This window comes from Ochotona curzoniae, unplaced genomic scaffold (genome assembly GCF_017591425.1).
Source record: "Ochotona curzoniae isolate NIBS_2020 unplaced genomic scaffold, NIBS_Ocur_1.0 contig_908, whole genome shotgun sequence".
NCBI lineage: Eukaryota > Metazoa > Chordata > Mammalia > Lagomorpha > Ochotonidae > Ochotona > Ochotona curzoniae.
Genome location: NW_024466607.1, coordinates 30,694,172 through 30,721,700, shown reverse-complemented (window position 1 = coordinate 30,721,700; position 27,529 = coordinate 30,694,172). Strand labels below are relative to the sequence as shown.

Sequence of the window (27,529 nt, the reverse complement as noted above, 5' to 3'; positions counted from 1 at the left end):
CCCTCCGGCTCCGCCCCTCCGGCTCCGCCCCTCCGGCTCCGCCCCTCCGGCTCCGCCCCTCCGGCTCCGCTGCTGTCACTCTCCGCCAGTTCCGCCCCTCCCGCTCCGCCCCTCCCGCTCCGCTCCTGTCACTCTCTGCCGGCTCCGCCCCTCCCACTCCACCCCCACCAGCTCCGCCCCTGATGGCTCCGCCCCCCGAGAGGGCGCCTGGGAAGAGGCGGAGAACAATATGGCGGATGGCGAGGAGCCGTAAGTACCGGACTCCGCTGGCGCGCCGGGCTAGGCTGGGATGTGAGAGAGCGTGGCGGAGGGCGGTCGCCGCCCCCACCCGGGGTCCCCTTCACCGCCCCGCCTCGTCCCCTCGCCCCCCCCATCCTCTCGCGGCGCCCAGTGTGTAGCGTGTTGCTGACCCTTCTTTTATTCTCTCTTTCTTTTAGGGAGAAGAAAAGAAGGAGAATAGAGGAGCTGCTGGCTGAGAAGTTAGTGCTGCCGGGAGGCCGGGGCCCTCTCCGGGGACCCCCGCCTCCCCTCCCCCAGGCCTAGGGGACAGCCGCAGCGGGCCCAGGGGGCTGGGAGGGGGGCTGCAGGGCGCAGGCCGCGCGGCCTCCACCCCGACCCCCGCAGCCCTGGGCGCCCAGAGGGCCGCTCCGGGCTCCTGCTCCGGGGGGCGTCGGGGCCGGGGTGCACCTGCAGGGCCTCCGGGGCGCCCGAGTTCTAGGTTTTGCGGAAGGCCGGTTGTGGCCCCCCCTTCCTCCTTCCCAAATTGTCAAAGCCGCGACCTTATGAAAAGAGAATCCAACTTTAAACACACACCTAACGGGCACAAGGCCTTGTTTGTTTGTTCTTGTTTAATCTGTCATAAACACTGAGATAATAGTACTCATGGCAGACTCCCTGTGAAAATCTTTTGTCTCAGTTATTGTACTAAGCACGTCAACCATTTTTTTTTTTTGCGACATAATTGACTCTTAAAGAATGTTGACCCCCAAGAACTTATTTTTCCCACTTATGCGCCCTGTGCCTTATCAGAGGTTCAGTTTCACGCTGGTGGACAGTTTTAAAGAATGTGTTCTGACTGGGCTAACGCCACAGGACTTCTTTGCTCCCCTACCTGGGAGGGGAGGGCACCCTGCTGAGAGGTGTGGTGGGTGTGCAGTTCCTAGTGCTTTGGGAATTCTTGAGGCATCTCCCACAGAAGAGTTTCAGCTGTTCAGACTGGAATGACAAGCTCTCCCCACCTTTCGATTTCCCTCCCACTGTTGCATAAAGTGCTTACTCTATGCCAAGCGGTTTATTGAGTATCTCTTTATCCCCTAGGCCCTAAGCAGTTGCTCCCAGCAACCTGCCGAGGAGGTTCATGGCTGTTTAGTAACCGGCTCAAGGTCACAGTGCTATTAACTGTGGAACCAAACCCAACATAGATAGATTCATCAAGGAAGAACTGAATAGTACTAATACATTTGAAAGCGGAAGCTGGGGTTGATAAGAAATAAAATGAAAAATCATCACAACCAGCCATGAATCCTGACTTTGATGAGAAAATGTGTGCATTGTGTTAGAGAAGTCCCACTTTTTTTCAGTTGGCTAATCTGAAAGGTTTCCAGGCATAATTACAAGCCACAACCTTTTATACATTTTAATTTTTTTTTTATTTCAGCAGCAACGAAAACAGCCTCACTTTATTAAATTCTTTTTTGTTGTTGTTGTTTAACTTGAATCTTTGAGAATAGTGTGTCGAAGTTGTGATCATTAACAGCGATCTTTAAATGGTACTTTTCAGGCCTAGAAGGGCACTGATTCCTGAAATTGTGGCTTTGCTTTCCCCATGAGAGTGGCATTTCCTGGTCCAGCCATCTTGATACTGGGGCAAGCTGCTGTGTGATCTTTGTAAATGCCAACACGTGGAGAAGTCGGCCTCTCGTTGGCAGCAGTATCCCAAGTTTGATCGAAAGTCTCTTGAGGGACCCAGAAACAGACTGATCTTTGGTCAGGAGAATGGAAAAAAAAAAAAATTGAAAAAAAGAGAAAAACTAGCAAACAGCCAGTGGTTCTTCAAGGACCCACGTAGCAGACAAGAAGTAGGAAAGACTAAATATAAATGTGTTGAACAGTTTGAGCAGGTCTGATGTGGATACCTTTGTGTTTAGGGAAACCCTTATAACTGTAGGTATAGCTTTTTCTGACTGACCTTTGCAGCTGAATTTACTGTGTTCTGTGCAGAATGGCTGTTGATGGTGGGTGTGGGGACACTGGAGACTGGGAAGGTCGCTGGAACCATGTAAAGAAGTTCCTCGAGCGATCTGGACCCTTCACACACCCTGATTTCGACCCGAACACTGAAGTGAGACACATTTATTTTTAAATAACTGCTCTAATAGTTTTGTTTCAAAAATAGTTAAAATGCTTCCTTTTTAATTTGCTCTTATCATAAAAACTAATTTTCTCCTAAAACCTAGTATCTTGAAATACTGAATTGTACATTTACGATTTATTTGAGTGATTTTCGCATTTCTCACGTAATATAAGTTGATTTTAAGAGGAAAATAGCTGTATAACTTTTTGAGTTCTATTAGACTTAAATTTCCAATTCAAAATGATTTGAGACAAATTCCTCTTAAGTAGCCCTTTGTTGTAAGAAATTAATTTTGATAACACTATAGATATGCTTGTTTAAATTTTGCAGTTTAGATGGATTATCTTTACTTACAATTGAATGTATTTAGTTGCATGCCAAACATGAGTGCTATATAGTACCTGGCATAGAATTTATGATAGTGAGATGCCTGATCTTTTATTAGTTATAGTATGTAGAAAAATACTTTTACAGTGTTTAAATAGTTTTTTTCTTTAAAGATAATTTAAATAGAAATGTTCTAGTACGTTTAAAGTGATGTTTAATCTTTTACATTTGGCATGATGTCTTTTCTGAGTAACTTTTCTCCTTTAATATTGGATAGATCCAACAGTAAGAATTTTACCTTTTTGGGGTAGTATGCCCTAGTTTCTTCTGTTTCTGACACTTTTTGGCCTGATGATTTCAAATTACTACCTCTGCTAAATAATTGTTCCAAATTATACTTTGAAGACTTGCAGTTTTCTAAGTTGCCCTTCATAAAATCGTGTTTTATAAATTTAGCTCACTGTTGTTGCTTTTAACATCTTTAAGACCTTTTCACATCTGCTGTGCTTGATCCTCTTTTTAAAATTTTAAAATTTTTCTGTTTTTAGGGAGTCAGTTAATTTGATGTTTTCCTTCTCAAAAGTTCAGAAAAACAAACGTGAATAGTCAATTTAAAAGATATTAAAACTGAAACTCTGACATCATTGGCAGCTTTAGAATTTCTGGCGCTGCATAATTTGAACCAGTTTGTTAAGAATGAAAGGATGCTGTTTGTCCTTAACTGCATTTTTGGTTTGTCTTCTTTGTTGTCTGTTGTTGGTATTTCTGATTGTCAGCAGATTTTAATTTGGCTTTCTGTTCCTTCCAGCCTCTCCGGTTTTTGTTTGAGACATGTAAAGTTCTGGTCATTGGAGCTGGCGGCTTAGGATGTGAGCTCCTCAAGAACCTGGTAATACATGTGTATGAAATGTTCCCCCCTTGTGATAAGTAGTCTTCTTTTGTACTAAAGAATACTTTTCTATGTGTATATTTCGAGATAGGTTTAAACTTTTAAAGCAGACATGGTGAAGTAGTACAAAGCTCCCCTATATCCCAGTCAGCTTCCCCTGTTATGTTAGTATATTTGTCAGCCTGTCAGTAACACGCAGCTTACTGCTGTTACTATCTCAGATTGGTAAGATATGTGTATTACAATCTATAAAACACACCCAGCTTTTCTTACTTGCATCTTGTGTTGGTATATTGGTATTTATTTGTCACAAGGAGATTTTTTTTATTGTGATTGTGAACCTTTTCTCTTGAGCTTTCATTAGGTAAGTTTTACAAGTCAGATTCCAGATGGTAACTAAAATGATAATATAGCTGAATTTTTTTTAATACTAAAGTTCTCAATTACCTAAAGTCACCGGTAGGATTTATGTCCAATTACTCTTCTGTTCTTTGTTGAACAAATTATGATGGTTCTTGCACAGTGATCGTTAATTTCAGTGAAATAAGAGGTGATTAGGATTTTATTGCATGGCTTCAAATAATTTAGCGTCTTCTTTTGTTTCCAGCTGTGGTGGGCAGGGCATTCATTGTCCTGTTTTATGTGGTGGCAAGTGTTCAAGTTCAGGGATGTTAGATGATTATTGTGAGTATTAAATGATTACTGTGAGTGTTAAGATTACATTCTTAATCTAGGCCATCAGTCCTAAATTAAGTGTTCTTTTTCACGGTAACATTTAGCTCATTATTTGACCTCATTAGATGGTAACTTGACCATATGGTGGTAAACCCATAAAGATTTAAAAACTAAGATTTTTTTTTAAAAAAGTATTTATTTACTTTTATTTGGAAGACAGAAAGATGTCTTCCATCTTTTGTTCCTTCCTTAAATGCCCATAGTAGCCAGGGCTTTTCGGGCCAAAGGAGGTAGGAAGCAGTCTCAGGGTCAGATGTGGGTGACAGATATCTCAGTGCTTGAACCCACCAGAATGTGCATTAGTAGGAAGCCAGAAAGCAAGCTGAGCTAGTACCTGAATCCAGGCACTCCGATGTGAGTGTCCCTAGAAGTGTTTTTCTAAGATTTATTTATTTGTGTTTTTAGTAGAAAGGCGGATGCACAGAGAGGAGAGAGAGAGAGGAAGATCTTAAGTTTGCTGGTTGACTCCCCAAGTGGCCACAACTGCCAGAGCTGAACCTATCTGAAGCCAGGAGCCAGGAGCTTCTTCTAGGTCTCCTACTTGGGTGTAGGGTCCCAGGGCTTTGGGCCATCCTCTACTGCTTTCTCAGCCTATAAGCAGGGAGCTGGATGGGAAGTAGAGCAGCTAGGACACAAACTGGTGCCCATTTGGGATCTTGGTGCGTGTAAGGTGAGGATTTATCCACTAGACTATTGCACCAGGCCATGCATTTACTCCTCATAAGTAAAAAGCAGCTTTTAATAAATTCCATACTAGTTGTTTTTTAATAAAATGAGTGGGAGAACTTGTTTAGAGTTATATGCCCTACTATGGAAAAGTGAAGATGTTGCAGTCAGTTGCTTAAAACATTTAAGTAGGTAGAGAACTTCAAAAGTCAGCCAAAGGAGTTAAAGGATAAACACAGCCACATTAATTATGATAGGGGACACTAGTGTCACTCCTGTGAGTTTGGAAAAACTAAATGTGCTTCACTGTACGTAGTGCTGGGCCGGGTTCCTTGGGGGTTGTGGGTCCTCCAAGTGTGTTCTTAGTGAATCTGATGCTTCACTGGGAGACAGGTCTCACATGAGATAGGTAGCAGTGTGCTGGGTGGGTTGCTAAAATTACAGAACCTTATCATACCTGGCTATTCCATAGTGTGAGGGCCCGCCCGACATGCTGGAAAAGGTTTGCAGAGATGCAATGTGGTTTTTTTGTTTGTTTAAGATTTATTTATTTTTATTGCAAACTCAGATATACAGAGAGGAGGAGAGAGAGAGAGGGGAAGATCTTCCATCCGATGATTTACTCCCCAAGCAGCCGCAATGGCCAGTACTGCACCGATCTGAAGCTGGGAACCAGGAGCTCTTCCAGGTCTCCCACACAGGTGCAGGATCCCAAGGCTTTGGGCCATCCTTGACTGCTTTCCCAGGCCACAAGCTGGATGGGAAGTGGAGCTGCTGGGATTAGAACCAGTGCCCATATGCGATCCCGGCGCATTCAAGGCGAGGATTTTAGCTGCTAGGCCATCGTTCTGGGCCCACAACATGTTTTTGTTAGTGTTGTTTTTGTTGTTAGGTGTAATGAAGTTATAGTTCCCTTAAAGCTTAACTTTTTCCATTTTGAAGACATTAATTGCAAATGTTATATACACTGATTTTGAAATGTAGAGCAGTTGAAGATTAAATCTGAGGGTTAGTCATCAAGCAGCTTTGAAGGAGTGGCCCTATTACTGCTTTATAATAACCTTTAACAACAACAACAGCAAAAGAAACTCTCAGGGCTTTCCATTTTACATTACTTTGTTTATCACAGATATGGACACATAAGAGGTATGTCTGAAGTTTTTTATGGTTACATGCTCTCAAAGGGTCATTCTAGGAAAAAGAATTGGAAGTTAGTATTATTGATTGAGTGAATACTTACTGAACCTCTTCCCTACCTGCCAAACACCATTTTAAATGATGAAGATACAATATTGAACAACACAGACATCCCTGTGTTTGTGGGGTTCATGTTTCAGTTTAAGGAAAGGCCCAAGTAAAATATGGTAGTGTATGTTTTATAAAGAAGGGAAAGATGGAAGGCAGGTAAGGAAAGAAAAGTGTTTTTGGAAAGATGAGCAAGTGAATTGCCCCTCTGGAGGAAGACCATGCTGGTCAGAGGAGACAGCAGGTGTGGTAGCTGTGAAGTGGAAGTGCACTTGCTCAGGGATGGCAAGGAGACCATTTGAGCTGCAGCAGACACGAGCAAGGGGAAGCATTCAAGGAGTTGTAACTGGAGAGGTAACTGGTGATGAAGAGGCTCAGAGCAAATGTCACAGAAGGCCTTGGAAACAGCTGTAAGAACTCTGGATCAGGAAGTGACTTGATTGCATTAAGTTGGATCATTATGGCTGGTCATTGCAAATAGACTAAAGGAAGGAGCTGGGGATGGGGAACTACGTACGACATTGTGCTGTTGCGGATCTAACCTTTGTTTGTTGTGGGGGCATCCGAGTGCCGATCTGAGTCCTGGGAATTCTGGTCCAGCTCTTTGCTAATGTTCACAGGAAGGGAGTGGAGTGTGGGCCAAATACTTGGGTCACTGCCACACATGTGGGAGACCTGGGTGAAGTGGGCCGAGTTCCATACTGTTGTCTCACCTGGCCCATCTTTGGCTGTTGTGGCTGTTTGGGGAAGTGTAAATATTTCTCTCCTTTCCCCCTCTTTTTCTTGGATTGCTAGCTCTGGCCCTACCTCCTGATTTCTCTGTCGCTGCCTTTCGAGTAAAGTATGCACAGATTGTAATAGAGGCACTACTTTTGCTGTGATCCTCTAAGGCAGGAGATGACAGTGACTCGGAGAACAGGGTCTAATTGTGGGAAGGCGGTCAGATTATGGATATATGTTGAAGACTGAGTCAACAGAATTTGCTAATGGGGTGGTTGTGTTATGTGATATTAAAGAGGAGTTAAGGATGACCCAACAAGGTTTTTGCTTGAGAAACTTGAAAGTTGGAGCTACTGTTTGTTGAAATGAGGAATATGGAAAGGAACAGGTTTGGAGGTGGTGGTGAGCAAAGGCGATCAAGTTTGATTTTGGATGTTTAAGTCTGTGATGTCTGTTGGATGATCTTTCTCTTATAAGATGGTCTGAACAAAACACAAAGGCACTCTAAACTCTCATGAGTAAAGAGCAAAAACAGAATGAATTGGAAACCCATTTTTCAAAAGTGTTCCCATTCTTATGGGTGTAACGACCAGATGCAGTGTGCATTTTAAGGTGCTCAGTTGCTCAGAAGCGTAAAGGTCAGATGGAACGTGGCAGTCCTGGGAGTTGGCAGCAAGGAGTTGTGCTGTGGTCACTTCATCTCAGACTTGGGAGATAGTGCTTTCGTTGGTGCATTGCACAGACGTATGTGTGCTTTTGAAAAACACAGCAGTTGTCTCTTCTGAATTGTGGCATGCTTAATGTTGAGTAAACTAAAGGAGTTGATTTTTAACAGTATTTTGAAGAAAGAATTGCAGCTACAATTAACTAGTAAGACAGTAAAATGAAACTATTGCAACAGTAGTAAAATAGCAAAGCTTATGAATATATATGAATATATAAATATATATATAAAACATCCTTAATCTATAGAAATTGCGTTTTCTGTTGGTTATAGATGTTTTGAAATTAAATGGTTACACATATTTTATTTGAAATATAGATTTCATATACTTTGCAAGACTTTTTAGCTATCAAGTACAATGTCACATAATTTATTACTGAGAATTTGTGGATGTAGGACTACATTGAAAGCAAATACTAAGTTTTCACATGTGAAAGACCCTCCTCATTGGTTGTTTTTATTCCTGCAGGCTTTGTCTGGTTTTAGACAGATTCATGTCATAGACATGGACACTGTCGATGTTTCCAATCTCAATAGGCAGTTCTTATTTAGGTAAGTTATAGTATGTTAGTTGTTTTTCTTAAACGCTTAACATCATCTGAACTTGAGCTTATTTGAATTTTAGTAAGTAAAAACTATGGAGAGGGTTATACCAATTTTATTTGAAAAGTAAAACTATCACTTCCATTTTAGATACAATTTTGGTTGTTCTGGTAAAAACAGTTTTGTAAGAAAGCAGTTTTTATTTTTGTTTTTAAATCTTTTGAAAAGAAAAAAAATAAACACAGGAAAATGAGTCGTCCTGCGCTATTTACTCTCACAGTGGTTGTGCCCTGAATATTTGGGGTACGTTTCTTTTCGGCCTATTGATCTCATAAGAGAATGGTCCCTGAACTGAAGACTCTCTTGAGATATTTTATTAAACTTTAAAATGTTTGTGGAAAATGGAATTATAAGAAAAATGAGCTTATCGTAGGGTGGCCATTTAGCCTGGTGTTTAAGAAGCGGACATCCTATATGGGAGTGCCTGGGCTTGGTAGTTAGCTCCTGCTGCCAGCGTCCTGCCGCCATGGACTCGGGAGGCTGCAGCGATGCTCAGGCCGCTGGGCCCCTGCCACCCTCATGAGAGAGCCTGATTCCATTCCTAGCTTGCAGCATTAGCTCAGCGTGGCCTTGGCTGTTTTGAGCCTTTTGGAAGTGAACAGCACTTTTCTCTCTTTCTTCTCTCTGTGTTTGAGTCTCTAATAAAATATTGTGAGGCCTTAAATTTTGAAATCATCGCTTTTTTTTTTAATAACACATTTTTTAAAAGATTTATTTATTTTTATTGGGAAGGCAGATATATGGAGAGGAGATACAGAGACAAAGATCTTCCATCTGCTGGTTCACTTCCCAAGTGGCCACAACCGCCAGAGCTAAGCTGGTCTGAAGCCAGAAGCCAGGAGCTAGGAGCTTCTTCCAGGTCTCTCACGTGGGAGCAGGGTCCAGAGGCCTTGGGCCTTCTTCTACTGCTTTCCCAGGCCACAAACAGGGACTTGGAAGAAGGTGGAGCACCTGGGACGCAAATTTGCACCCATATGGGATCCTGGCTTGTGCCAGGTGAGGATTTAGCCACTAGGCTACCGTGCTGGGTCCTTAGTAGTACACATTTTTTATGTACTCTTTGAAGACTCACTGGTTGCATGAATTTCAAATTTATTGTACCCAAATGAGCTTTTGCCTTTCAACTCCTTTTTCTACAAGCTTTTTGAATTACCTTGTGTTAGCCACTTAAGAGCCAAAATTGAAATGATGATTATGGAACAATTAAATATTGGATTGGTTGGAGCTTTTTATACAAGGAAAATTAACATGGACCATTCTATTTAAGATATCTTAGGCTGAGCATTCTGATTCTCTTATCCTGGTGATGATAAACTAGCAGTCTGCACAGAAATCATGTAGGCATTCTGCTGTGCCTTTCCTGTGACAGCACGTAGACTATGTGACTTCAACTGCGTCTTGCCAGTCCATCCACTTATATAACTAATGAGACTTCTGTGTAGGATAATTGAAGCAATGCTGAAATCAAGTTCTCTAATTTGTAGTAAGATGCTATTCAATGCAAGTTAAAACAGCAAGAGTAAAGCTCTCAGCAGATTTGAACCAAAAGCAGTGCTTGTGTTGAAGGAAGCAAACTGATCTGTTTCAAGAGTTTCACTTTGAAAGTCCGGTTTGAAATGAAGTGTCTGACGAGCACATTAGATTGGCTGTTTTCAAGCTGTTTTCTCTGCTGTAAAAGGAAGGGATTCACAATCAAAATCATATAACCACGTTGTTCCACCTGGTAGTGGTCTGGTGGGTACAACAGGCATGTGTGTAACGAGAAATGTGCTACAGACAAGAAGCAGTAACGAAGTTCTGTGCGTTTGTGAAGGGCTGATTACTCCCTGACAGGAGGAGGAAGCATCAGCAAATAAGATATCATGTGTATAAAGATTGGAAGTGGCATCAGTGCCCACTGCTGTCTGTATCCAAGGTTATTGTCTTAAGAATGATTTTTTAAGACTTTGTATTTTTAAGTTTCTTAAAAATGGGGGGAACATTTGCGATTTTAGGTAATTCTTTTGAAATTGTTTTTTTTTTTTTTTAAATATGTAGTTGCAACTATATAAGCAACCCAGCTTTTTCCGCGTGGTCAGCGCAGTGGGACCAGAGGAGTATCACTAACACTTCGTGCCTCTCTTAACAGGAATCGTGCTGTGTGGTTTCAGCAAAGACCCACACAGAAACTAATACTTTGAGGTTTTAAGGTTGAAAGGGGATAAATACCTGGAAAGCTCTGGTCTTTGGGGTGATTTTTACACTGGGAAATAGAGTAGGAACTACCCAGAAAACCTACCATTACACTTCACCTGGGGGGAAAAGCACTGTTTATATCTTTGTGTAAGACATGGTTCATTAAATTTGTGATAATTTGAATCATCACTAGTATTGACATTGGGCTGGGTACTTATTCATCAGAGTTTTTACTGATATGCAAAGTGCTTTGGAAAAGATATTATTTCCTGATGTCTTATAAATTCACTGTGGATTTATGTTTGTGTTTAAAAGTAGACTATGTAGTTTAAACAAGTTTAAATACTGAATGATAATTTAAAGATTTTTCCTATAGGCCCGGAGATGTTGGAAGACCCAAGGCTGAAGTTGCTGCAGAATTTCTAAATAACAGGATTCCTAATTGCAATGTAGTTCCGTATCCTTTTGAAAAGCAATTAAGTTTTTTTTTTTTTTTTAATTTTTATTGAAAAGGTGGATATACAGAGAGGAGAGACAGAGAGGAAGATCTTCTGTCCGATGATTCACTCCCCAGGTGGCCGCAACGGCTGGAGCTGAGTCAATCCGAAGCCAGGAGCCCCTTCCGGGTTTCCCACGTGGATGCAGAGTCCCAAAGCTTTGGGCCGTCCTCGATTGCTTTCCTGGGCCACAGGCCGGGAACCGGATGGGAAGTGGGGCTGCTAGGATTAGAACCGACGCCCATATGGGATCCCAGGTATGCAAGGCAAGGACCTTAACCACTGCGCATCGTGCCAGGCCCAAAGCAATTAAGTTTTAAGGCTTTTTAAAGAAAAGATTATTTTTTCATTCATTGTTCATTTGTTTATTGTTAACTTGGCAGGTAGAATGACAGAGAGAGGAGAGACCTAATGATTTTGCATCTGCTTGTTGATTTCCCAAATGCTTACAAGAGCCAGGCCTGGGCCAGACTAAACTAGAATGTATAACTCCCTCTGGGTGACAGAGGTCCAAGCCCTTGGGACCCTGCACACACCCTGGCTCCTGGCTTTGAATCAGCTCAGCTCAGGCTGTTGCTACCACTTGCGGAGTGCACCGGCTGATGGGAGATCGTGGTCTCTCCTCCTCTCTGTAATTCTGCCTTTGCAATAAAAGTAAATAAATCTTAAAAAGAAAAAAAAAAAAAAAGGAAAACAAAAAGTCAGTGTTACAGAGGAGAGAAAGAGTGAGAGATTGCCCATCAATCACTCTCAAGGTGGCTACAGCAGCTGGTGCTGTGCCAGGCTGGGGCACGAGGCAGGGGTTTTCGGTCTGGTCTCCTATTGGGGTGACAGGGCCCATACACTTGGTCCATCTTCTACTGCTTTTTCTAGGCACATTAAGCAGAGAGATCTCCCATCCACTAGTTCACACCCCAAATGACCATGAAGGTCAGAGCTAAGCCAATCTGAAGCCAGGAGCCAGGAGCTTCTTCTGAGTTTCCCATGCGGATGCAGGGTCCCAAAGCTTTGGGCCATCTCTATTGCTTTCCCAGATCATAAGCAGGGAGCTGGAAGGGAAGTGGAGCAGCCAGAACATGAACTGGCGCCCATATGGGATCCCAACTCATGCTAGGTGAGTTTAGCCTCTGGGTTATCATGCTGGGCCCTAGTGCACATCTGCTAAGGATGTGTGTCCCCAGAGAGGGGTGCCAAGTCCATCATCTGGATGCCTGGTGAAAGAGCAGATCTGTTAAAGCCAGGCATGCTCTTGGATGGTGGTTTGTGGCATCTTCAGTTCCTCCTGGCAATTCACGTAGTGGGTCTGGACGACGAGACTCATGATTTTATTTTCGCAGTTCAGAGCACACAGTACTGTGTGGGTCCTAGGCCCAAGAATGGCCAGTGATAGCCACTGTTGAGAGCCTTTCAATGGCAGCATAAGGAGGTGTATTTTCTACCTGTTAGAGAGGCAGAAAATAAGGCAAAACTAGTCCTTCATCTATGAGGATCTGATTCTCAGAGCTGTCATGTCGTAGCCATCATGGCCCTGGCTTTTGAGGTAACCTTGGATTACTGCTGCTGCTGATTTTAGTCTGGAGGGTCATAATTCAGAGTCAGTGGCCCCGTTATTCTGGTGTGTGATGGAGGCTGGCCTTGGTGAAGTGGGTGTGGAGAAAGTCGCACTGTGAGCCAGGAAGCAGAGGAAAATAACACTTATAAAACACTCATGCTTGGGCCCGGCTCTGAGGCGTAGTGACTAAAGTCCTCCCCTTCAACGCACCAGGATCCTATATGAGTGTCGGTTCTAATCCTAGCAGCCCTGCTTCCCATCCAGCTCCCTGCTTGTGGCTTGAGAAAGCAGTGGAGGACGGCCCAAAGCTTTGGGATCCTGCATCCGTGTGGGAGACCCGGAAGAGCTCCTGGCTTCGGATCAGCACAGTTCCGGCCACTGCAGTCACTTGAAGAGTGACTCATCGGACAGAAGATCTTCCTCTCTGTCTCTCCTCCTCTTTATTGTATATCTGACTTTGCAATAAAAATAAATAAATCTTTTTAAAAAAAACAAAAAAAAATTTATGCTCTATTATGTGAATTAGGATGGTTTTTAAAAATTTAATAGGAAACCAGGAAACGGGATTTTTTGGTAGGGAATCATTGAGAAGTATATTTCCATACAAAGCAAACATGTAGAAACTGAAATTTAAAATGCCATTTACAACTGCTGGAAAAGAGAAACAGATGTGTATCAGGTAGGTGCTTGTACACTGAAACTTCAAAATGCTGCTAAGAGAAAGATATGCAGGCCCGGCGGCGTGGCCTAGCAGCCAAAATCCTCGCTTTGAACGCGCCAGGATCCCATATGGGCGCCGGTTCTAATCCCAGCAGCTCCACTTCCCATCCAGCTTGTGGCCTGGGAAAGCAGTCGAGGACGATCCAAAGCTTTGGGACCCTGCACCCGTGTGGGAGACCTGGAAGAGCTCCTGGTTCCCGGCTTTGGATCGCTGCAGTACTAGCTGTTGGGCTCACTTGGGGAGTGAATCATCGGATGGAAGATCTTCCTCTCTGTCTTTCCTCCTCTCTGCATATCTGACTTTCCAATAAAAATCAATAAATCTTTAAAAAAAGAGAGAAAGATATGAATATGAATACTAGAAAAAACCTGAAATGGCTGCATGCAATTGTGACTAACTGATTTTTGACAAAGATGCAAAATCGCTCAATGGAGGAAGGATTGTTTCCTCATCAAATCGCACTGGAGCAATTGGATATCCATAGGCGACACATAAAACCTAAGCCTCACACCTTCTATAATAATGAATTCCAACTGGGTCGTCAAACGTGTAAGCATAGGATGTGAAACTAAAATCTTCGAATACATATTTTGAAGGAATGTGTGATCAAGGTGCCTGTGTTCCAGCTAGGAGCGCCTAGTAGTAGCTGCTCATTCTAGCTGTTTGCTCCTGCAGGCTCATGAAATTGGGTCCCTGCTAACTCTGGAAGACCTAGACTGAGTTGCCATCTCCTGGTTTTTCCCTAGCCTGTCCCCTTGCCTCTTCTGGGCATTTGGGGAGTGAACCAGTGGAAGATCTGGCCGGCCGTTGGGGCATACAGGTTAAGCGGTGATTTAGGAGAGCCTGGGTTAAGTCCCAGCTATTCTGGTTTTCCAGTCCAGCTTCCTGCTAATGTGTCCCAGTGCCTTGATTCCTACTTCCCAAATGGGAGACCTGGATGGAGTTCCTGGTTCCTGGCTTTAGTATGGTTTAGGCTAGGTTGCTACAGGCTTTTGGGGTGCAAACCAGCTGATTTAAGATATCTCTCACTCTGCCTTTTAAATAAATACATTAAAACACCTTTTTTTTTTTTTAACATTCGGTTTTATTGGAAAGGCAGATATACAAAGAGCAGGAGAGACAGAGGAAGATCTTCCATCTATTGATTCAGTCCCCAAGCAGCGCAATTGTTGGAGCTGAGCCAATCAGGACCCAGGACCCAGGAGCCAGAAGCCTCTTCCAGGTCTCCCCTGTGGGTGCAGGGTCCCAAAACTTTGGGGTCATCCTCGACTGCTTTCCCAGGCCACAAGCAGGGAGCTGGATGGGAAGCGAGGCCTGCTGGGATTAGAACCGGTGCCCATATGGGATCCCAGTACATTCAAGGTGAGGACTTTAGCTGCTATGCTATCACGCCGAACCCTAAAAAAAAAATTTTTTAAGTGAAAAAATAGAAGATCTCTGGCAGCAAGGGCTTTGTGAAGAATCCTTAGACCACACTGAAAATATGACCTGTAGAAGAAAAACAATGACAAGCGCTGACTCCATCAAATATAAAAACTTGCTTTATGAATGACCCTCTTATGAAGATAAAAAGACAAGCTATGGACTGGAGAAAATAGCAGTAAAGCAGTGCCAGAAGACCTGCATCTGGAATACATGAAGAACTCCAAACTCAACATTGAAACCGTGCAGAAGATGCTATAGGGTATTTTTGTAAAACAGATGGGAAAAGTACACATTGAAAGATGTTTAATATCAAATAAAAAAATATCAAAGATGTACAGAGGAGAGACAAAGAGAAAGACCTTCCATAAGCTCCCTAACTCCCCAGGTAGCCACAGTGGTTGGAGTGGAGCTGATCCGAAACGAGGAGACAGGAGCTTCTTCCCGGTCGCCCACGCAGGTGCAGGGTCCCAAGGCTTTGGGGTCATCCTCGACTGCTTTCCTAGGCCACAAGCAGGGAGCTGGATGGGAAGTAGAACAGCTGGGACACAAACTGGTGCCCATATGGAATTCTGGTGCATACAAGGCAAGAACTTCAGCACTAGGCTACAGCGTTGGGCCCTGTTTCTTTTGATCTAGCTTTAGCTTATATCTCCTGCTTGTCTAGCATTCGGAGGGAATAAAATCTGGCATGGGTGAGAATTAAAATTTATTATTTTTTTTAAATACTTGCAGGCAAAAATTAAAAACAGAACAAGCATAATATATATTTCACGATTCATGTTGCTTTTGAAACTGTAGCATGGACTTTTTAAATATAGAGCAGGGATATGATGTGTGTTTTTTTTTTAATTGCTCCTCTAAAAATTTGAAACCGTTTTTAATGCATAAATGTACATAAGCGTGGGACTGGCATGGTAGCAGTGTGCGCCTAGCCACCCCCTGCAGTGTGGGTTTCCCTTGTTGGAGCAATGGTTTGGGTCTTGGCTGCTCTGCTTCCTCTCCATCTCCCTGCTAATGTGTGGGAATGCCAGAGATGACCCAACTGCTTGGGCCCAAGTGCTTCCGTTCCTGCTACCTTCGAGGGAGACCCAATGGAGTTTGTGACTCCAGGCCTCTGCCTGGCCCAGCCCTGGCATTTATGGCTCTTTAAAGGAGTAAACCAATATTTGGGAGATAGGTTGATTTCATTCTCTCCTTGAAATAAATGCTAACTTAATTATTTTTGAACGAGTTATTTGTATATTTTTAAAATCACAGAGTTGCAGGGAGCTGGACTGGAAATGGATCAGGCAGGACTTGAACCTGGTGTCCCCTACAGGATTGCCAGCATGGCAGGCAGCAGCTTCACCCTCTACACTGTAACATGAGCCCCAATATATAGATCTTAAAAAAAAAAAAAAAGAAGTGCTTATGTTTTGTCTAATGTGACACCAATTCTGTTGTCTTTGCGATGGTTTTCTTTTTTGGTAAGAGAGTGCACTTGCTCGGCCAGGCATCTCAGGAAAGGGCTGAGACCCACAGGCGCTTCCGAGTGGGTTTCTCTGCCGCGTCCAGACACAGAAAGAACTGGTTGTAGGATCTGATACCGGAAAAGGAGAGACTTGCCATCCGAGTTAAACGAAACAGGCAGAAACAATTCCGACCTTATCTCCCAATCCCCAGAGAAAACCAACAGTATAAAATCATTAGCACTGAAAAAAAAAAAAAAGCTCTTTGCATCTTCTGCAATTTTCTTAAAATGAGCTCTGTAATAACTTAAAACTACTTATTATATAAGAACTGTTAAGTGTATGTTCCTTTCGCTAAGCAAACAGCATTTCCTCTTGGTGCTGATAATTGAGACCATATCTTTCCTGGGGCTTTTGCTTTCAAAATAGAAAGTTCAGTGTGATATGGGGGATTAGAAAAACGGACAGAGGGGGAACTGTCGAAAATAGTTTTTGTCAGAGAGAAGCTATGCTCGTTTTGTCAGAGTTCCTTGTTTTCTGCTGAGATCATTCATTGTTTTAAATATTTTTAGTGCGTAATTTGTGGCATTATTATGAAAATCGTTTTAGAAATATAAAAATTTAGCAGCTTAAATTCCTTTACTCCTGTCCAGATATTTCAACAAGATTCAAGACTTCGATGACACCTTTTATCGACGTAAGTTGTTCTATTTGAAATTTAACATTTGTTAGATTCTTAAAAATTTTAAATTGCTAAGTATATATAATATTTTAAAATTTGAACACTAGTAGCTATCGAAGGCTTTATTTCTTTAGTTACTTCTCTCACTATCGGCTTTTCAGGAAGGCTGTGGACGGAGTGAAAAGATATTTTAATTCTTACTTGAGATCTCTATATTTTTTACTGCAGATTTGAATGAAAATTCCTAAAGGGTTAGAAACTGTGTTTATAGCAAAGAACAAGTTTATTTCCTAGAAAATGAGTTATTTTGTGTAATTTTAAGCTTTCTGGAGCACTTGTTGGCTCATAGCAAAATGGAGTCCTCTTAGACGCGCGTCCCTGCACATGCGCAGCCTGCCCCGCTCGTATACCATCTTCCTGCAGTCACATCTCCCGTGTGTTATGAACTGAACTGACAAGTCATTATGCAGCTGTACTTTCAGACTGATTTGCTGTATTTTTTTTCTCCTAGAATTTCACATTATTGTCTGTGGACTGGATTCCATCATTGCCAGAAGGTGGATAAATGGCATGCTGGTAAAGACTTTAGTCCTGTTATCTGTCTCTCAACTTCCTGCTGCTGCTGCTGCTGGCATGCAACAAATTAGAATTGCATATTACATGTTTTTAAATTGAGAATTTATTATTTCATTTTGAGTTCAATAAATGTCACTGTTACATCATTGATTTTTCAGTTTAGATAGAAGCTATTTACATTATGACCCCTTATTTGGTGCATGGATTACACCTCACTTCCACAGCTAATTCAGAATTACTTGGAAACATGCCCCTCTTTTTGAATTCTTATGCCTTCTCCTTTTAAATACTTCAAATGGTTTTTCTAGATATCTCTTCTGAACTATGAAGAGGAGGGGTTAGATACACGCTCCATTGTCCCTTTGATAGATGGGGGAACAGAAGGTTTTAAAGGAAATGCCCGGGTGATTCTGCCTGGAATGACTGCTTGTATTGAATGCACGCTGGAACTTTATCCACCACAGGTAATCAGAAAACCACCGCATTCCTTTTATGGTGTTTGGGGTGGGCTGAGAGAGTTGCATTCTTTTTGTTCTTGTTTTTTAGATTTATTTATGTTCATTGCAAAGTCAGATACACAGAGAGGAGAGACAGAGAGGAGGATCTTCTGTCCGATGATTCACTCCCCAAGTGAGTAAAATGCTGGTGCTGTGCTGATCCAAAGCCAGGAGCCAGGAGCTTCTTCCAGATCTCCCATGGGCTTTGGGCCGTCCTTGACTGCTTTCCCAGGCCACCAGCAGGGAGCTGGATAGGAAGTGGAGCTGCCGGGATTAGAACCAGTGCCTATATGAGATCCTGGCGCGTTCAAAGCGAGGACTTTAGCTGCTAGGTCACCGCGGCCGGGCACAGTGTTATTTGCTTTTAAGATTCATTTATTTTTATCAGGAAATCAAATTTGCAAAGAGAAGAAACAGAGAGAAAGATCCTCCTTCCACTGGTTCCCTAAACAGCTGTAGTGGCTGCAGCCGAGCCGTTCTGAAGCCAGGAGCCAGGAGCTTCTTCCAAGTCTTCCACAAGGGTGCAGGTTCCAAAGGCTTTGAAGAGTCCTGGACTGCTTTCTCAGGCCACAAGCAGGGAACTGGATGGGAAGTGGAGCAGCTGGGATTAGAACTGATGCCCCTATGAGATCCCAGCACATAAAAGGCGAGGACTTTAGCTACTAGGCTACTGCGCCAGGCCCAAGAGTTAGTCTAGTTAATATTTAGGTTTAGTTAATATTTAGGATTCAGTTAGAGGTAACCATGGTTTTACAATTATACTAATAAGGTAGTAAAATGTGAGGAAAATATGCTTTTATAGTTTCTTTTTATTGGTGTTCTATTTGAGATCAAGGGCAGATACAAAGCTATGTCAGGTTAGAGGTGTAATTTATTGGTTATCAGCCATAAACTATCCCCCATTTTTCTGCATTTTGACTTTACATAATTTAGCTTTCCCCGATTACGGTTTGAAAATATCATATGAAAAGATACAGCATTAAATCCTTTTAAATTCTAGTAGTTTTGATTTATCTGCCATCATCAGTAGCATGATGACATATTTCACCATCCTTCTTCGTATCACCTGTCCCGTCCCGTCCTGCTCTCTTGGCACATCCATCCCATCAACACTACCTGCCTGTTCGTCACGAGTGGCCCTGTCGGCTGTCACGTCAGCCGTTGAGGTCGGTGTGCCAGAAATCCCCAGAAGATCACTGAGTCTGAAGTCGGTGCTGACACTTAAAGGGCAGTGTTTTCAGGTTAACCTAGGTCTCCCAGCCACCCAGCCCACAGAGCAGCAGGGCCGGGCAGGGGAAGGGCAGCTGCAGCCTAGGCTGCAGCACGAACAGCAAGGCAGAAAAAGAGAGCAAGGTTCCACAGCACAGAGTTCTTACACATTTCAGGACAGTTCCATATAATTGTACAGTCATGATTGGGTCAGTTTTAACTGTTTACTTTCAAAAAGATCAAGTTGGCAGGCTTCTTTTGGTACATTTGAAGCCAGCAACTTTCAAAAGGTACAAACTGATGAGCTACAGGGCAGTGGGTCTTTTCCAACATCAGGGAGTGCTCTTCTTAAGTGACCTGCCAGGTGACCTGCCGCGTGTCACATAGACTGGCAGGCCTGGAGTTGACACAGCCCCCAGCCGAGCAATTAAGGCAGATCACAAAAGCAGAAAACATCAAGGTTCTTCAAAGTGTCACAGTGCTTGTGTTCAAGTAACCTGTATTTTACTTAATATGCAAGGATGTAGCCACTAGGCTATTGCACTGAGCCCAATTTCTTACTGGATCTAGTTTACAAATTAAACACTCATGTTTAGGAAAACACACACAGTCCATGTAGGATTTGTGGCTGTCTGTGATTTCAGGTAAGCCCTGGGAATCTTGAAATATATTTTAAGGAAGATAAGATACAAAGATGGAGGTGTTTGATCTATATAATCTTTGTAAAGAACAGTTGAAAATTTTAAGAAGTAGAGGCTTTTTTATGAGTATGCATTTATAATTGATTTAACTCTGCATATGCTTTTGTTTTGCTTCGTAAGTTTCTAAATGTCTGGTTGATCTAATGCAGTACTCATATTTGAGAATGTATTGAGCACTTTTTTTCTCATGTTCTAACAAAGAATAAAATGTGGGGCAAATCTGGGGCAAATCTGGGGTCTGGCACAATGGCTCAGTTGGCTAGTGCTCTTTCTGCAAGCACCAGGATCTCATATGGTTGCCAGTTCATGTCCCTGCTGCTCCACTTCCCATCCGGCTCCCTGCTTGTGGCCTGGGAAATCAGCAGAGGATGGCCCAATGCCTTGGGACCCTGCATCCATGTGGGAGACCCGGAAGAGGCTCCTGGATTCAGATTGGCTCAGCTGCAGCTGTCGCAGCTATTTGAGGAGTGAAGAAGCAGAAGATGAAGATCTTTCTGCCTCTCATTCCTTTGTAAATCGGCCTTTCCATTAAAAACAGATGCTATGTCTGAGGTAAGCTACAAGATTGAGAACTGATGGGACAAATATTTATAAGTAGATCATCCTTAGGTGAGTGAGGTGAGTTGGCTGCTTCCTGTTGGTTTTAGAAGCCTTATTAATGTGCGTACTGGCGTGGAGAGCGGAGATGAATTATAAGAAACAATTACAAACTAAATCATAACTGTGTTACATTTTAAAATCATTCATCATTTGCACTTCACTAAAAGAGATAAACTGTGATTTTTAGGTTAATTTTCCCATGTGTACCATTGCGTCTATGCCCAGGCTACCAGAGCACTGTATCGAGTATGTAAGGATGCTGCAGTGGCCGAAGGAGCAGCCTTTTGGAGGTAACATAGATGTAGATTTCATAAAAAAATTTTTTATCCATAACTTTCCTTATGGATAGTTTTGTTAAAAAAAATTGCTTTTTGATTACATACTTTGCTTCTTTTTTCTTACCAGACGGAACGGCATTAGATGGGGATGACCCTGAACACATTCAGTGGATTTTCCAAAAGTCCTTAGAGAGAGCATCGCAGTATAACATTACGGGTGTGACGTACAGACTCACTCAAGGTAAGGCGGTCACTCACCATGAATGATGATTTCTCAGGGCATCGTTTTTGTTAGGCCTGATGTGTCTTGAGGGAAGTAATTGATAAATGACTTTAGATCGCATCCTCCATATAAGATCCAGCAAAGGTACCATGGAAATAACAGGTACCCCACAAATAGGAGAGGACCAAGTTCAGCTAGAAATCATTTAGTAAAGTTGTGGGTTAGTATCTTTGGACTGGAGGAGACTCTAAATCTTCCAAGTTAAACCAACTACTTTGTCTTTCACGAAAAGAAATTCGTCACCTCATGAGGACAGTCTGTTTCATATTCTGACACAAGTGAATAGACAGTTTATGCTATACAAAAACCATTACCTTTTGTGTCTGAGTATTGTCCTGGTACAAAATATAATTCCCTTTTAAGTAATAATTTATAAAACACTGAGTATAGGGCCTGGTGCAGTAGCCTAACAGCTAAAGTCCTTGCCTTGAATGTGCCAGGATCCCATATGGGCACCGGTTCTAATCCTGGCAGCTCCGCTTCCTATCCAGCCTCCTGCTTGTAGCCTGGGAAAGCAGTGGAGGATGGCCCCAAGCCTTTGGGACCCTGCACCTGCATGGGGAGGCCAGGAGGAAGTTCCTGGCTCCTGGCTTTGGATCGGTGCAGCTCCGGCCATTGCAGCCACTTGGGCAGTGAATCATCGGACAGAAGATCTTCCTCTGTTTTTCCTCCTCTCTGTATATCTGACTTTCCAATGTAAATAGATAAATCTTTAAAAAAAATACTGAGGATAGAGCTGTAGGCTTAATCCCTCTAGAACTGACTTTAAAAGGAAGAGACTAGTCAATCAACCATAAATAAAATACAATGAAAATACCATTTTTCAGAGGGTCCTGTTCACTTGTCACATTAGTCCTGTATTATTTGAGTGGGTAACTTAAGTCAAAAAGCCCCTTTGCCAAGTAATTTGTTGTTGTTGTTAAAGATTTATTTTATTTGATTGAGGGAGAGACAGAGTGAGATTTTCCATGGCTGGTTCACTCCTCAAATGCCCACAGTCGGCCAGAGCTGCACCAGTCTGAAGCCAGGAGCTTCTTCGGTCTCTCACATGGGTGCAGCAGCCTAGGGTATGGGTCAGGCTTCACTGCTTTCCAGGCACATTAGCAGAGAGTGGAATCAAAAGTCGCACAGCCAGGACTTGAACCTGTACCCATATAGGATGCTAGAAGAGCAGGTGGTAACTTTACCTGCTTGTGTCACAGCACCAGGGTCAGAACTGAAGGATTTAAGACAGTAAGGGCTACGTACTCGATTGAAAAACGTAAAATGGACCAAAGAGACTGAAAGCTGTGTATTGTATGTGAGGAAAGGGATCATCAGGAATAGAAATGAGCCAAGTAAGATACGCTACCATCCAGAGCAGTGAGAAGTTGAGAAGTGAAGTAGACCCTCCAGGAAAAGTGGTTTTAAAACCTGATGTGGGCCCCGGCGCAGTGGCGCAAGTGGTTAAAGGTGCTCGCCTTGCACACCCGGGATCCCATATGGGCGCCGGTTCTAATCCCGGCAGCCCCGCTTCCCTTCCAGCTCCCTGCCTGTGGCCTGGGAAAGCAGTCGAGGACGGCCCAAAGCTTTGGGAACCTGCACCCGCGTGGGAGACCCGGAAGAGGCTCCTGGCTTTGGATCGGCATAGCATCGGCCTGTTGCGCTCACTTGGGGAGTGAATCATCGGATGGAAGATCTTCCTCTCTGTCTCTCCTCTCTGTATATCCGCCTTTCCAATGAAAAAATAATAAAAATAAATCTTTAAAAAAAAAAAAACCTGATGTGATTTCAGAAGTCCAGTAGCAGAGAACTAATTAAGAACTGGAAAAGGCCGTGTCCCCGCAATCAGAATACATGCACAGATGTGGCAGTCACCGATGTTGGTTCCCTTCGTTGTCGAGGTGAAAGCAGCCCTGTGAGGAAAGGCCGCAGCATCGGTGATGGGGAAGCCTGAGTCAGCTGCGTGTGCCTTTCCAGGGAACTGCAGTGGCGGGTGGTCAGTCTGTGCAAGGGAATGCATGTGCTACAGAAGGCCTCTTCCAGCCTTTCAGCTTGATTCTATAAATGTCTTATACTCAGCTCCCTGAGAATTTTTTCTGTAAAGATTTTTTTTTTTTTGGAAAATTATTCTTACAGGAGGCAGTATGACAGAGAGAAAGAGAGGCCCAGTGAGAGGTCATTCTCTGTTAGTTCACTTCCCAAATATCCTCAAGAGCCAAAGGTAGGACATCCCAAAGCCAGGAGCCAGGGGCTTCAGCCAGCCTTCCTGTGTGCGTGGCAGGAAGCTGTATACTTCAGCTGGCAGTCACTGCTTCCCACGTACACTAGCAGGAAGCGGAAATGGAAACATGACAAAGCTGGGCGTCTTAAGTCAGGCACTCTGCTGATGTGATGTGGGTCTCCCAGGTAGCAGCTTAACGTGCTGCACCACACCAAAGCCTGTGAAGGTTCTACACAGAGTTTATGGAACATGGAATTAAAGTATAATTTATTTAGCTGCAAAATCTTCCAAAATCTGTGCATGATTTGTAATTTCTTGAAAGGTTGTTCTATTCGAAAGAGTTACAGAGAGAGGCAGCCAGACAGTGAGAGATCTTCCTGTGAGCTTCTGAGCCCTCCCCCTCCTGAGGGCAGGTCATTCAGTGAAAGTTTTTCTAGCTCCAAAGGGGAGAGGGTGGTGCTCTAGATCTCAGGAGCACAGTTACTTTTCCAAACAACTGGTTTAGGATTTTTTCTAACAAGATAGCATTGTCTGACACAGACATCTGAACTTTACCTTTCTGTGGCCAGGCACTTTCTGGTTCCTCTTTTGTTAAACCAGACTGTTATTTGTCTTGTTTGACTGACTTTTTCTGAAACGAACAATTGGAATGTAGTTATAAAATGGCATGTTTATTTTGCATCTTAAAGATTATTTTGTTCAAACATAAAAGATGTTTAAAATGGAGCTTTGTTCATTCCTGATTGTGACTACTGATGCAAAAAATATCTGATAGACCACCATAATATTGTATGTAGCTCGGGTTATAGTGAAACATGATATGGGGCAGTTTTTCTTTTTGTTATTTTTTATATTGAATGTGTGTCAAAGAATGTATACTTCGGGACATGTTGAGGAGGTGTGCCATCTGTTTACTAGGTGTATTGCTATGAATAAGTTATTTAACTTTTTCAGCCTCATTTTCCTTACCTTTAAATCAGAGTAATAAGGGTCCAGTGTGTGTGGTTAAGGGCAGTGGATTGAGCTGCCACTTTAGACACGTGAATCCTGTATTGGTTATGGCCTGGATTTTCTACTTCTGATTCAACTGTTTCTTTTTAGATGTGTATTTGTTTTTATTTGGAAGGCACAGTTACAGCAGAGAAGGAGAGACAGAGATCTCCTAACCACTGATTTACTCCTTAAATAGCTGAAGCGGCTGGAGCTGGCCCTGTCTAAACCAAGGAACCAGAATCATGTCTGGGTCTCCCATGTAGGAGCAGGGTCCCAATGACTTGGGCCATCCTCTGCTGCTTTCCCAGGCCTTTAGCAGAGAGGTGGATCAGAACTGGAACAGCTAGGACTGGCTTTGGCACCTATGTGGGATGCAAGCACTACACAGAGCATCTTTACCTAGTATAGCACCGTGCCAGCTCCCAGGTCCCTGTTGATGCTTTCTGGAAGCAGCAGATGATGTATTAAGAACTTGAGCCTATGCCACCCATATGGGAGACCTGAATAGAATTCCTGAATTCTGGCTCCATCCTGTTTCAACTCCAGCTATTGAGGCCATCAGGAGAATGAACCAGCAAATGGAATGTTTCTCTCTCTCTCTCTCTCTCTCTTTTTAAAATAAATAAGTCTTCAAAAACAACTACACCTACGCACACTATGAAACTCAAATATCTTTGGGCCTGGTGTGATGACTCAATGGCTAAATTCTCACCTTGCAAGTGGTGGGATCCCATATTGGTACCAGTTTGTGTCCCAGCTGCTGCACTTTCCATCCAGCTCCCTGCTTATGGCCAGGGAAAGCAGTCGAGGGTGATCCAAAGCCTTGGGACCCTGCACCCGTGTGGGAGACCAGGAAGAGGCTCTTGGCTTCAGATAGGCTCAGCTCCAGCAGTTGTGGCCACTTGGGGAGTGAACTAGAGGTTGGAAGATCTTTCTCTCTGTCTCTCCTTCTCTCTATAAATCTGATCTGCCTTTCCAATGAAAAATAAATCTTAAAAAAAGAAAAACTTCCCTTTTTTTTAAGTTAAATACCACAAAATTCACAACGTAGATAGAACACTAATAAACACACTGTTAACAATTATTGTCTTATTTTAATTAAAATCTTACTTGACAGAGTTTTTTTGGTTCCATAGCTTAAAATTCGTAACTGACTACAGTAGTGGGAATATGAAAAGAAAATTGCTTCATGATTAAGCTTTCAGTTTATTTTCTTACTTGAAGCCTGAAAAAGCAAGTTTTAGTTCTGTCTAATTTAAGGTAGCTGTTTTCTAACAGAAATGACCACCTTTTTATTCTTTTTTTTCAGGAGTAATAAAACGAATCATTCCTGCAGTAGCTTCCACAAATGCAGTCATAGCAGGTGAGGAAGAGAAGACCATCCATTCGTTTTATTTTTCTTTGTTTGTTTTGTGACTCAGTATCTGAAGTGACATTTCTGCATCTAGTTCTGTTCTGGGAGTTTGATGTAAAGAATTTTAGTGGGGGAGGGTTGTATAATTGAGCAGTTGAAAAAGAACAAGTTACTGTACTTTTTGCTTCCTTTATGCCTCTTCTGTGCACTGTTTTAAGTTAATGTATATTAAGTTGATGAAGAAAAAAGAAAACATGTATTACTTGGATCATACAAAAACATTTTTTTTCTTTTTCAGTTTTCCAAGTAATAATATATTGTTTTAATCAATAACAGTTACAAGTTTATCTGTCCTGATTGAGTTAATTTGTCATTTTTTTCTCTTTTTAGCTGTATGTGCCGCTGAAGTTTTTAAACTAGCCACAAGGTAATGGGTTTTATTTTTAATATTTATGAAATCTGTATTTTAACATGGCTTAGTTATATAATGATCATAATTTTTTTTTTGTCACAGTGCATACATTCCTATGAATAATTACTTGGTATTCAATGATGTAGACGGACTGTACACATATACATTTGAAGCAGAGAGGAAGGTTAGTAGTATTAAATAAGGAAAATATTTTTAATCCTATATCCTTTGATTTAAAAAAATATTATTTAGAAATTTGAATATGATTATCCATACAGTAAATATTTTATTTTCTAACTTGCCCTTCTCATTATTGTATATCTTTTGTTGTATAGCCTAAAATAAATATGGGATAGCAAAAATAGTTAATTAAGAAAAATACATTAAACCATAAATTTTTCATAGGCTTTTATGAGTATAAAACAAGTTAATTTCATTGTCTATAATGAGATTGATTCTGATGTATTGAAACTGTAATTTATTATATTTTATGTCTGTAGGAAAACTGCCCAGCTTGTAGTCAACTTCCTCAAAACATTCAGTTTTCTCCATCTGCTAAACTACAGGAAGTTTTGGATTATCTAACCAACAGTGCTTCTCTGTAAGTGTCTCAGAATTTTGTTATGTTGTGAAAACTATAATTTGAAACTCCAAAAACCAGATTTTAAAGTGATATTTGATACTTCTTGTTCATATTTATGCATAGGCAGATGAAATCTCCAGCCATCACAGCCACATTAGAGGGAAAAAATAGAACACTTTATTTACAGGTGATCACTGTTAGTTTTTTATTTTTTTCAAAATATATTAACAATTAAACTTTACTTTCATGTGTCTTACATTGAAATGATTTTGTTTTCTAGTCAGTAACCTCTATTGAAGAACGAACAAGGCCAAATCTTTCCAAGACATTGGAAGGTATTTTAAATAAGTATATTTACTAATAGTTTTCCCTTGCTTTAGTAAAAATGATGAATGGTTGATTTAAAGTTGCTCTCAGTGTGTTTTTTTATAACCTGATTAGATTGTAATAACATTTGGAAATAATGATATGAATGCTCTTCTAGTAAAACTAAAATTTATAAATCCCAAAGGTATCAAACATTACCTTGGTGAAAGAGATCTAGATTTTGATGGCTGACTGCATTAGAAAGCTCGTTGGTTTGTGTATGTGTGTGCTTAGCTTTTCTGTGGAGTTTTTGCTTGGGTTAATTATGGTTTCTCTCTCTTTAGAGTTAGGCCTTGTTGATGGACAAGAGCTAGCAGTTGCTGATGTCACCACCCCACAGACTGTCCTCTTCAAACTGCATTTTACTTCTTAAGGAGAAGCAATCTGCACAAGTACAGAAAACTTCTGGAAACAGTATATTCGGGAATGTTAAGGAATTTAGTTGATATCCTTTTTAGCATTAGTGCAAATGGAATCCGACGTTTTTTAAATGTAATGAACCACTCTTTTTTAACTTAAAAATTTTCTCTTGATTTATTTGGGCATGAAGCTCATAAACATTGTTAACAAAATGGGGAGATGATGCCTGAAGAGAAAGATTATGAGCAACTGTACTGCTTCTTGATGAGGAGGCAAACACTCTTTTATGTTTGAATTTTTTTATTATGGTCAAAGAATATAATCCTTTGTTTTCAGTTGAGCACGCCCCCCC

The 27,529-nt window shown here is 42.0% G+C and overlaps 1 protein-coding gene across 4 annotated transcripts; it reads left to right on the top strand.

Annotated features, from left to right (window-relative positions):
• The first annotated feature begins 190 nt into the window (after window positions 1-190).
• UBA3 (ubiquitin like modifier activating enzyme 3) lies at window positions 191-27,529 on the top strand. 4 transcript variants are annotated; one of them, XM_040994793.1, is made up of 18 exons: window positions 191-249; window positions 438-479; window positions 2,221-2,341; window positions 3,489-3,569; window positions 8,129-8,211; window positions 10,814-10,894; window positions 16,734-16,777; window positions 17,274-17,338; window positions 17,647-17,802; window positions 20,533-20,635; window positions 20,751-20,864; window positions 25,412-25,465; window positions 25,847-25,883; window positions 25,971-26,052; window positions 26,369-26,469; window positions 26,575-26,638; window positions 26,732-26,786; window positions 27,102-27,529. In XM_040994793.1, the coding sequence occupies exons 1-18, from the start codon at window positions 230-232 to the stop codon at window positions 27,188-27,190; spliced, it is 1,392 nt and encodes a 463-aa protein (XP_040850727.1). In that variant the 5' UTR covers window positions 191-229; the 3' UTR covers window positions 27,191-27,529. The 4 variants fall into 4 exon arrangements, with proteins under 4 accessions (XP_040850727.1, XP_040850728.1, XP_040850730.1 ...); XM_040994794.1 differs by lacking the exon at window positions 438-479 and having other exon boundaries at window positions 196-249; XM_040994795.1 differs by lacking the exon at window positions 3,489-3,569 and having other exon boundaries at window positions 197-249.